The sequence below is a fragment of the Molossus molossus genome, unplaced genomic scaffold, assembly GCF_014108415.1.
Source record: "Molossus molossus isolate mMolMol1 unplaced genomic scaffold, mMolMol1.p scaffold_m16_p_15, whole genome shotgun sequence".
Lineage (NCBI taxonomy): Eukaryota > Metazoa > Chordata > Mammalia > Chiroptera > Molossidae > Molossus > Molossus molossus.
This window is the reverse complement of record NW_023425350.1, coordinates 64,368,926-64,381,184: the sequence shown is the minus strand read 5'-3', so window position 1 is coordinate 64,381,184 and position 12,259 is coordinate 64,368,926. Positions and strand designations below refer to the sequence as shown.

Genomic DNA, 12,259 nt, shown 5'->3' with positions numbered 1-12,259 from the left:
AATAATTACTATTTTAAAAAGAAAACAAAGTAGATATATTTCAGCCTTGTAGAAAATAGAAAGATGCCTTCTTTATGTAATAGTTATATCATTAAAAAGATCTTGGTAATATGAATTAAAAAAATGTTTTTATTGATTTTTTCAGAGAGAGAAGAAGGAAGAGATAGAAACATTGATGTGAGAGAGAAACGTTGATTGCCCCCTGCACCCTCTCCATTGGGAGTGAGCCTGCAACCCAGGCATGTGCCCTGACTGGGAATCAAACCCAGACCTCTCAGTCCATGGGACGAGGTTCATCCACTGAGCCACATCAGTCGGGCAGTGATACAAATTTTTATAAATAAAATTATATTTATATGAAAAAAGGAGACAAATATGTCATTTCTCATTCTAACTATAAAATTCAGTACACTTCTGCCTGGCTCTCTCAGGCAGGAACCTTCGAGCCCTGACACAGCAGGAAAGAAGCCGGGACGTGCTCATGCAGCCGTCCACCTGGGGGCAGAAGTGTGCCAGGCGCTTCAGGTGTCGGCTGACAACTGCATGAGAGACCCCAGCAGAGAAGCACCAGTGCCCTATTACATAGCAACAGGCCACTGGAACATTCTCAGAGATTCACGTGTAGAGATTATGATATTGAGCCACAGAGAGGCGTTAGGACAGTTAAACGAGATCCTTCACATCATGGTTTTATATTCACATTCAGTGCCATTATTATCACTGCTTCACGGAAGTCACAAGGAGCAAATGTTGATGTACCTTAGAAGAGTCATTTTGACATAGAATCGTCCAACAGGACACAAGCCACTTCAAAAAGTGATGTGTGCTTCAAGGACTGCAGATATTCAGGCTGGATACCTAGGTGTCAGGGCTGTCCCTCAAAGGATGCTTGCAATGGATAAGAGTCACACTCACAAGGAGATGGAATCTATAGTCCTGCATTCAACTTGTTTTTCTATAACCTCGAACCCCTCTTTCTTTAGGCATGCATATAATCAGCCTTGTTATACTCGACTTGTACCTCTGTGAACACACCTTAGATCCTTTTTTTTTTTGGTAATGATCCTTAACATTTAAAACAAACAAAAAGCAATCTATTAAGATTTAGCAAAAATAATATCCTTGGGGATTCCACAGAAAGTTCATACATATATATTTAAAATATATAAAAAAATAAATTATGTTTTAGCATATGTTAGCAAATTATGTTAGCAAGATTTGTTATAGACCTTCATCCATCTAGTAATCTATGTAAAGAGTTTTGCACAACTTAATTCTTACGTTTTAATACAAAACAAATTAGATCAATGCATTATTGAGCACCTTATAGCCCTATACCTTGAAACGTGTTCTATAGCATCCTGGAAGAACACCAACTTGACTTCTTTGGGATTTATAAGGTTATAATCATCAAGGTAGTCCTGGAGAACACTTGCAATTTTCTTAATATCAGGCATGTCTTCATAAATCCGATTAGTCTTATCTGCTCCAAACTGTAAGATGATTTATGGGAGAAGAAATGAGTTGGATCAATTCTGATATAGAGATATATATAACGCACATGACCTTAGGAGGGAACATTATTTTATCTACGTTGCTATTTAATCATTTGCTTACATATATGCTAGGAGGAATTTAAAAACAAGGGAACTGGGACTAACAAAACTTAAGTCAGATTTTTTGAGACTAAATAAAAGTCCATCTCATTTAACTTCTTCAAATGGTACTTTGGAATTTGTTTTGTTTGCAATAAAATTCACACAGAAACTCAGAAGTGAATTAAAAAATTTTCTTTCTGTACCTTACTCTGGTTTCATAATTTTGCTGTTTGGCTGTTGACATCAGAAAAACTAAATGAGTTGAAAATTATGCTTGGCAGACTGCTATGGTTATAAAAGATCATGCTAGAACTATATGTAGTTTTTACAAAGCAGTCATCTAATAAAATAAATCATTGAGAATGAAGTGTGGTATAAATTATAGGGAACTGAGGTCTTGTTTGGACCTATTGATGATATCTTTTCTTTGTTGTAGCAACTGTCCTGGGGGCATTTCCATTGGGAACTGTGACTAACATGCCTGTAGGCAAAGCAAGAAGAGTCTAATTGTTCTTTTCCTTTGCTTTATTCCCTCATTTGATAATAATGTCACTGGAAACACACAGAAACTATACATGTCACCAGAAAACACATTTTGAAATTTGTGTTTAATAAAACATTTAAATAAATATATTTTATACAAATAAATTGTCTATCTTTTTTACTTGGTCTGTGGACACATATAATATAAAGACGAGTTCATTCACTTGTTTAACCAGCGCTGACCGAGAGCCGGTGTCTGAGCTCTGTGCAGGGATTCAGGGTGAACAGAACAGACACGGCCCTTCCCTCCCACAGACACTAGGGATGTTGAACCCAAACAAGAGTCAACTTGTGAAACAAGACAGCTGTCTGTCAACAAAGGTAGGGCGGTTAAATGGAAACTCGAGGCAGGTCTAGGGCGCACATGTGGATATTACTGGGGTGACAGACTCGAAGAACTTAATACAAGGACCGTTTTGCTGGTAATTAGAGCTACTCTGAAATGAAGAGGGCAGCACTGCTCCCTCGTGGACTCCCCATCCCTGGAAGCACCTGAGCGGAGGCTGCACAGGTGTATGCCCTCCAGGAGTAAGGGGAGTCCAGTCCTTACAAATTAAACACCTGCTGGGTCTCTGATTCAAACTACTATCAGAACGAATGTAACTAGATCAAGACTCAGACATCTTTTCCTCTGAAGGGCCAGGCAGTAGACAGTTGAGGCTCCGCAGGCAGGGCCTGTCGCCCCTCGGCGCTGCCTTGTGTGGAAGTAACCACGTGCAGTTGCGTGGCCGTGATCCTACGACTTCATCTACAAACATGGGCAGAGCATCTAGATCATTAATCTCCACGGGTGCAAGGTTCCTGTAGAACGTGAACCTGAACTTTATAATCTTCAAATGATACGGTTTATAACGGTGATATTCATATCGCTATAACCTTCCAATTGAGTCAAGTCATTGGAACATACTTGCCTTAATGAAATCTCCAAATATGATGGGCTTATTCAAAAAATATTCCAGGCCAATTGCAATTCCAAAATGTTTGTCTGTTCAAAAAACAAAATCAATTTTAATATAGTGATAAGATTGAAACCAGTATTTTAATAATAAATATACAGAATAGTATTAGCTATTAATTTACTTAGAAGCCTCAATTAGTATAAGTGAAATTGAGAGGAAAACCCCGTTAATACTGTACCACTTTAGTTTGGTTGATAATCTCCCAGATTTAAGATTATGCATAGTTAATATCAATAAGTATTTTATTAACTAATAGGTATTTAATACAAATTAATAAGAAATACTTTAGAAATATCCTGGCTTCTTATCAGACAAAATGCTGTTCTCCTACATTGCCTCCTCCTCTACTTCCAATTCTACACCGAATTTAAAATATTAGCCCACCTTGAATTTCAATACAATAAATTTTATAATATTTCATATATTTTATATATTAGTGGCATTGAAGTAAAAAACTTTAACTTAGGAATGACTAAAGTTCACTTCGCTTTACCCTATATAAGCTCATTTTAATTTTCCTTTATAGAAACAAAATTCCTTTTCTACTAAAAACAAAGAGCAGCTAAATGAAGATGGATAATTACTGGCCATTTCTGTCAAAATAGCATGGAAATATTGCTTATCTTCATTATTAATCAAGCGATCATGGAAGACTCTTTGACACTCATGGCAAAAGAGTCTAAATATCTGTATTTCTTCTCTTATTGTTCCTGGATCGCACTGGAGGATACCTGTTTTTAAGAAAAGAAAAAAAGAAAAATTCTACATTTCTGGAATATATAGTATTAGCTTTATGAACTAGAAGATCCTTAAGTGCAACTTTATCCTCACATACCAGCAATGGGTGCTGCCCCAGTGGGGATACAATAGTAGTGACCTCATTTTTTGAAAACAAAACTGAGAACATTACCTGAAAACATTTTTTTTCTTGTTTTGTGTTTCTTTACCTGAACATGTGAAGTGGTCAGACTTCACAGTGTAAGCAATGTTCATCTCATTATTACATTCAGTTGCAGTATGTTAAGTGAGGAGTGTCCCTTTAAAATACACACTTCATCAAGCTACTTCCCCCACTCCTGACCTTTACACTGTTTTCAAAACATAAATGTCCTCTGTTATTCTTCCCCAGTGTTCAGTCCTTGTCAAATGCCCTGGTTCTTCTGGCTTCTACTCAAATTATTCTGAGTATTCTTTGTATCAATATAAATTGTAACTGCAAACACAGTCCTAATAATTTCAAGTTACAACAAAAGCGATGAGGTACAGAAGTCCAGGAAGTATGCATTTTCCACGGGACTCTTCACATGGGGTTGCTCAGAGTGTGCAGAGGGGATAGGGAGTCTCTACCATGCACACCGGTATACACAGCTGACAGAAGGCACCATATAACACAGTTGGTACATTCATGCTGCTTTGAGATAACAGGGGATTTCTATAAATAATGTTACTTTTTTTTTCGTAGTTCACATTGTATGACTGTGTGTGATGTGTTTCTTGAAATGGTTAAAGATTTAATTATTTTCCGCTAATATTATTTGTAGAAATAAAGGCATTTCCTGAACACTTTGATAAAATGTGAGGACAGGGGTAAGATATTCAAAATTGGCATTTCCTGGACACTTTATGATGTATCATTGTTGGAAATCAAATGCGTCCAGAATTTGAGGCTCAGAAATGATCTAAAGAGTAGTACTGGAAAGACAGCGGGGAGGATGATAAACAAATAACTGGATTAGCCACTGTCTGAGGACCAGGAAGTGAGTCCAGAGCAAGTTGCTGCAGAAACAAAGCCACACACCAATGTTTTCTAGGAAAATTTGTTCATGAATTCCAGGGCTAAGCTGCTAATACAGGAAGGCAAAATTTTAGTGGAGGAGAAACACAAGTTACTGTGACAACCTGTGGCAAAGATGGTGTGCCAGCTTCAAGAGTCCGGGACTCTTGAAGGGGAAGGAAGGTTACGGGGCAGGAAGAGGCAGAGAGAGTTGCAGAGCCAGCAGAATGGGAGTTGGAAAGGTAAGGGACCCGTGGTGAGAACTGAGCAACAGGGAAGGCAACTGGATGGTCAGGGTTCTTCAATCCAAGCCTCAGCTCCCACCATGAGCTGTTATAACCTAGTTCATTTCCTGCCTTTTTAATATACAACAGATCTCCTCTGTGTTTGGTAATGAATTAGATTCTGATGAGGACAGAAAAGGGAGCAGGATTTCGGAGAGCCCAGTCATTGCTTTTCTTGGAAATGCTCAGTGGCTTCCACTTATGTACTTCATAGATATTTAAAACATACTTATGTACTTTGAACCTTGCTGAGAATAAAGTATTGCACGGTATAGAAATGAGAGAACTGGACAGGGAGTCAGCACTGGACAGGAACAGAGAAGATCACTGAACAACTAAGAGTTGATGTCCTTGTGCACAACGTAAGGTGCGGGCTTGGTCTAGGTACTGTGAAAGATTCCGTTCAGTGCTGACATCCCATGACATTCAGTCATTCATTCAGTGCCAGGCGTGGCTCTGGGCACTGGGTGAACTGAACAAACAGCTCTCATGAGCTGACACGCTACTGGGAGAGACAGAGACATAAACGTGTGCAGATAAATATCCAGGGTACGATTACAGGTAGTGAGTGCTGTGAAGGGACATAGAGGGGAAGAGGAGGTGACATTTGAGCAGAGAAAGTGAGTCGTGTGGGTATCTGAGGTAAGAACATTCCAAGGGGCGTGCGGAGGCCCCCGGGCAGACCTTCCTTCTTGCAGCAAGAAGGTGGCAGCAGCCAGGAGGAAACTGGGAGGCAAGGAAGGCAGGAGGCAGCGGGGTTCAGCTCTAACAGATCCTCAGTCGCATGGCAGGTGATAGGGGGCAGCCTCGGGAGTCTGAACACGGGATACCTCTGATTGCCGTGGGTAGGGCAGAGCTGGGTTTAACGTGGGCAGCCCGGAAGCAGGAGACCAGAGACAGGAAATCCTGTCTTGGATTCCAATCTTACTGTTGGAAATCCTGGTGAGATATGACAGTAGTTTGGGCTAGAGTGGTAGTGGACGGAGTGGTAAGCGATGGTTAGGTTTGGGATACATTTAGAAGGTAAAGCCTTCAAGGATGTGGATGGATTGATGGGAATCATGAAGGAATGAGAACAAACAAGGATGCTCCAAGGCTCATGGCCAGAGCAATGAGTGGTAGTTCCCTTATCTGGGTCGGGTAAACCTGGCTGGGAAGAAGGCATAAAGCAAGAATTCGGATGTGCCAAGTTTGAGAACTCCAGCTGGACATCCAAGGGAGGTTGTTGAGAAGGAGCTGGATGTACAAAGCAGGCATTCCGAGGAGAAGACAGGCTGGAGCTAGACATTCGAGCACCATCTCTGAACAGATGCATTCAAGACTGTAGAACTGACTGAGATTACCTGGGCAGTGCGTGTAGATTCCACAGAAGACTGGGTAAGGCTCTGGGGCATCCCAGCATTCTGAGGGAGGGAGGAAGAGGGACAGCTGTGACGAGAGACGGAGCAGCAGCAGCCAGAGAGGAGGAACCCAGGAGAGAGTGCAGCCTCGTGGGTCAGAGGAAGAAGGGTTTCTGGGGAGAGTGTGAAGAGGTTAAGGTACAGACTGAGAACTGACTGATGGATTGGGCAAGATAGAGAGGCAGGGAAGAGTTCAATGCAGTGCCAAGTCTAAAAGCTTAACTGGAATATATGAAAGAGAGAAACTGGAGGAAGTAAGGAGACAGCCAGGCGAGACCACTCTTTAAGGGGCCTCTTTAGAAACAGCTGAGAAAATGCGGAGGCAGCAGCAGGGGGATATGATGGCCTAAAGAGAGTTATTTACTAAGACGCGAAGTACTGTGGCAGCTTTTTACGTACTGCTAGGAATGACTCAATAGAAGAGGAAGCACCGAAGATGCAGAAGAGAAACCAAAATTATAAGAGCAAAATCCTTGCCTCGGCAGGAGGGTTGGCTTCAGTGCCCGAGGGGGGCCGGGGCAGCAGGAGTGGCCCAGCCACGCAGGAGGGAAGGCGGGGGCAGGGGTCTGAGAGACTTGGAAAAGGAGGCAGCTCTGGTGTAATTGCTTGTATTTTTTCAGTGAAACAAGAAGAAAGGTCATCCATCGACTGAGGGTGGGAAATGGGAGGAAATGTTGGCGGTCTGAGGGAAGCTATGATGCAGTCAGCCTGGGGTGGGAGGGACAGGGCGACTTGAACAGGACATGTAATGGGATTTCCAGCAAGTCACAGACATCGGTGTACATACAATTCTCCTGTGAGATGTGGGGTGGCCAGAGATGAAGGGAGGGTGAAAGTCAGAGAATGAGGGGTCCATACACCACCTTGCACACATTTGGATAAATCCCTCAAGTTGAAGATGTAATGGGACTTGGCCGGTGTTGGCAGAAGATCAACACTCATTCTGTTATAAATCTCAACGGAGGCTTCGACAATGTTGGGTGCGGTCTCCTTGACAGCTGGTGGGAAGTCGTTCAGGAAGCCTTTTAAGATGGCCTAGAACCAGAAACAGAGGAGGTTAGACGTTCTCTCTCACCAATAATGTGTCCTTCAAATGTTCCAGATCTGAGGGCCCTTTTTCTAATAATAACCAGGAAGCTGAAGTCCAAGGCAAGGGTGTCTGGGTGTCAAGCTCTTCTGTTCATTTCAGAGTCTGTTCTCAGGAAGGGGCTCACTCCTGTCTCCTGTGACCGGAGATGACGGGGCAGCGCTCCTGTCTGACCATCGAACTTCCCATAATGCTCTCTCCAGTAACAGACGGCTGCTCGCTGTGGACCCAGGGGGTCTTCCTGGAGTGCCCAGACTCACCTGGAAATGCACTGAAATCCTCTGCTTTTCATCAGTAATGACCAACTCCATAGACTTTCTTCTTCATGTGTATTTATAGAGCAGCTCACACGTAGCTGCGGACTCCCTGCCTTTCAGTTTCCCCATTGGGTTTACGCCTCACTCTGCTCAGATCAGGAACTTGGAGGTCTTTTCTGGCACCTCCCCTTCTCTGTCTCTGTCCCCACAGTTTTGAATACACATGTCGCATCCATCTCTTTCCCTCGACATTACCCCATTTCAGCCCTGGCTCTTTTTTATCTGGGCTTTTTCACTCCCTCCTTCTCTCACTGACCTCTCCATTTCCTTTAATTATGCAAATCTGATTATGCAAATCAGGCCATGCTCCGCCCCCGCCCAGCCTCCTCTCCTTACCCTCTCTCCTGGTTGATCACTGTGTCCCTGCCTTACCACCCCTGTTCTCTCCTCCCTCAGGGTCTCTGCACATGGTCCCCCTGCCACCCCCTCATGGCTGTCTGCTTCGGAGGGACTTTCTCATGCTTTGTGTTTAGGTTACAGGTGATCTCTTCAGAGAGGCCTTCCCTGACTACCCCACTTAAAATAAGTCCTCCCATCTGAAAGAACATATTTATTAGCTAGACCCTTGCCCCCAGTTGCTTGGGAAAATCATTGTAGATTTTAAAGATAAGTTCCCATCACCATTGGCCCTGCAGTTGCTCATGGGAGGAGCCACCAGAATGCACACCAACGCTCTCAAGCCGTCCTGTGACTAGATTCGGGGCTCACATAGAGACACTTTGAAGTAAACAAGTATTTGTTTTCAGTTAGCTACCTATTGGACATCACTTTTAGCAGCTTATGAAGACTATCTTTCTGAGGTACCTGCCCTCCTGGGCCCCTTATGTGAGTTTAACATTATCCACATGGCCTGCATTTTGAGTGGGACCATTCCAATATATATAAAATAAAAAATTTACTATATATATTATATATACATTATATATAAAAGTCCAGTTTGTTTATTCCCCATCATGCAAATATAGTTATATATTAGTTATATAGATACAAGTACAGTTTTATATATACATAACTAATGTATTATCTATTAGTTCATTCATTTGTTTATCATCTGTCTTCACGGTGGAAGTTCCATGAGGACAAGGATCAAATCTGTTTTGTTTAAAATAATGTACCAGTGTCTGGCACACAGTATTTAATATTTTTTTAATGAATAAAGAGCTATTAAACTGATATTCACAAATTAAAGTGAACATGTCATGATAGAGTTTAGGGAGGACCACAGCTTGGTTTCTATTGAAAGGTCTGTCTGGCTTATACGACATGTTTGGCAACTTTGAAAATCTTCCCCTAAGAATATACACTCAAGATAGATCCAGAATTCTCATAGGTTAGGGGAAGGGTGCTTTGGCACGAAGACATTATTAGTATTTTATGGAGTTGATCATGATTTTCAATTATTGCTGTTATATCTTTATAATTAAAAATTACATCTAATTTAGTGATAACATTATCAATTTAATTTGTTGTATGTGGTTTAGTTTACCCATATTGGCTTATAAACTTCTAATAAGTAAACACTAAGATGTGTATTAATGGCGGTTTAAGTGTGAGTCACTCATAATCACACATCATCCAAATCTGTGTAAACTGTGAATACAATCAGTGGTGTGCTTCCTGCATCTCTCTGATGTTCAATGAACTTACAACAGACTATCAGAGAACGTACAGTGATACCACTGATAGTTTTAGAACTAATAGATATTAAAAACATTTTATATATGCATATACTATAAACGTATTATACATTATATGTATACTATTTAGACTCATAGGCTTCTTTATACAGTAAAAGTATATCTATTTATTTATTTTGTTAATTCTCACCCGAAGATATTTTTTCATTGACTTCTAGATAGAGTGGAAGGGAAGGAGAGAGAGAGAGAGGGAGAGAGAGAAACATCGATGTGAGAGAGACACATCAATTAGTTGCTTCCTGACCAGGGCCGGGAATTGAACCTGCAACCCAGGTATATGCCCTTGACCAGGAATCGAACCCAAGACTCTTAGGTCTGTGAGCTGACGCTCTAACCACTGAGCAAACTGTGCCAGGGCAAAAGTAAATCAATTTATATATATAGTTAACAACATTTTATATATATAAAAAAATATATGTAGTTTACTTTAACTTATTGATTTTGCTTTGCTTCTCTTCTTGGTTATTCCCAAATTCCTTCTCCTCCATTCAGTGACAAAGGACAGAGAAGGTAAGCTCTGAATGCTGGGACCCTGCTTAGATGAGTTGCGATTAAAAATAAAGTTTGGGATCCATGGATCTAGAGCAAGTTCTTGTCTTCTACAAATTCCCAGTCCTGTTCTGATAACGAGGAAAATAGGATTCCCCTCCTGAATCCAGCCCTTCGCAATCTCTCAGCTTTGTCGCATTCATTTCCACTCTCACCCACAGCAAGGGCGAGTTTTAATTTTTTATAATTTTTTATTAATTTATTTTTGTTACAGATGTTTCTCCTTTTTTTCCCCATTGACACCCTCTGCCCCATCCCCCCACTCCATACCTGGCTTTGTTGTCCGTGTCCATCAGTTATGCATAGATGCATATAAGTTCTGTGGTTTATCTCTTCCCTCCCCCCACCACCCCCTCTTCTGAGGGTTGTCAGTCTGTACCCTACATCCACATCTCTGGGTCTACCCTATTCCTCAGACTGTTATGTTCATTATATTCCACAAATAAGTGAGATCATGTGATATTTGTATTTCTCTGCTTGGCTTGTTTCACTTAGGATAATATTTTCTAGGTTCCTCCATGTTGTCTCAAAGGATAAGAGATCTTTCTTTCTTACAGCTGCATAGTACTCCATTGTGTATATGTACCACAGCTTTTTTATTCATTTGTCTACTGATGGACACTTGGGCTGTTTCCAGATCTTAGCTATTGTAAATAGTGCTACTATAAACATAGGGGCACATATATTCTTTCTGATTGGTGTTTCAGGCTTCTTAGGGTATATTCCTAGAAGTGGGATCACTGGATCAAATGGCAATTCAATTTTTAATTTTTTGAGGTAACACCATAGTGGCTGCACCAGTCTGCACTCCCACCAGCAGTGTACTAGAGTCTCCTTCTCTCAACACCCTCGAAGGGCGAGTTTTAAATATAAGCCTCTTGGCTGCATTGGCGAGAGCAGTTCCTGCCCGTTTCCAGCTGTGACAGTGACGTGCGTCCTGATGGTGTTCCCATGGGTGACACGTCTCCTCGACAGTCTTACAGGCAGAGGCTCACTTAGGGTTGCAGGAAATTTCTTCTCCAAGATCCCAAACTCCACTTTTTTTTTCTACCCAGGAATGCATTTTAGAATGATTAAAAAGCATTCTTTTCACTTAGCATAATGCTCTCCAGATCCATCCATGCTGTTGCAAAGGGTAAGATTTCCTTCTTTTTTATTTTTTACGGCTGAGTGGTAAGTGAAATAAGCCAGTCAGAGAAAGACAAGTACCACATGATTTCATTCATATGTGGAATCTAATGAACAAAAATGAACTAACAAGCAAAATAGAGACAGACTCATAGAGAGCGGGCTGACTGCTGTTTTGGGGCAGGGGGCAAAAAAGAAAAAGAAAAAAACATGTACAGGGACAACAGTGTGGTGATTGTGGGGGAAGTGGATGGGGAAGAAGGAGGGTAAAGGGGGGATACATGGTGATGGGCAGAGACTTGACTTGGGGTGGTGCACACACAGCACAGTGTACAAATGGTGTGCTATGGAATTGTGCACCTGAAACCTGTATAATTTTGTTAACCACCCCAACAAATTCAATAAAAAGAATAGATATAAAAATGAAAATAAAAAATGAAGGTTTTGTTGGAATAACCTTGAATTTGCTTTAATTTATTAACATATAAAGTAATTTGCAAATTCAGTACTTCATCATCAGGGTTAAGTTACTTGGGACACCCCTCACTACTGATCACATCACAAAGTGTGTCAGGATAGCATGGCTGGGAATCATTACAAACTTCCAAATATACACATAAAGTTTCTTAACAAAAAAGGGGGCAACTTGCCCTGACTGGTGTGGTTCAGTGGTTGGAGCATCAGCCCACATATGGGAGGGTCATGGGTTCGATTCCTAGTCAAGGGCATGTACCTGGGTTGCAGATTTGATCGCTGGCCTTGGTCAGGGCTTGTGAGGGAGGCAACTAATCTGTGTCTCTCTCACATCAGTGTTTCTCTCTCTGTCCCCTCCTACCCTTCCCTTCTGCTCTCTAAAAAAAAAAAATCAATGGTAAAAAATATCCTTGAGTGAGAATAACAAAATAAGGGGGGGGGGACTTAAT

The 12,259-nt window shown here is 41.4% G+C and overlaps 1 protein-coding gene across 1 annotated transcript in view; it reads right to left on the bottom strand.

Moving 5' to 3' along the window:
* DNAH6 (dynein axonemal heavy chain 6) overlaps nucleotides 1-12,259 on the bottom strand; it is a 237,689-nt gene that overhangs the window by 90,760 nt on the left and 134,670 nt on the right. Inside the window, exons 43-46 of the mRNA XM_036262769.1 lie at nucleotides 7,422-7,593; nucleotides 3,685-3,831; nucleotides 3,053-3,126; nucleotides 1,339-1,493 (exon numbers count right to left, since the gene is read on the bottom strand). Of these exons, the coding sequence (XP_036118662.1) occupies nucleotides 1,339-1,493; nucleotides 3,053-3,126; nucleotides 3,685-3,831; nucleotides 7,422-7,593 (548 nt within the window). The remainder of the gene's footprint in view (nucleotides 1-1,338; nucleotides 1,494-3,052; nucleotides 3,127-3,684; nucleotides 3,832-7,421; nucleotides 7,594-12,259) is intronic.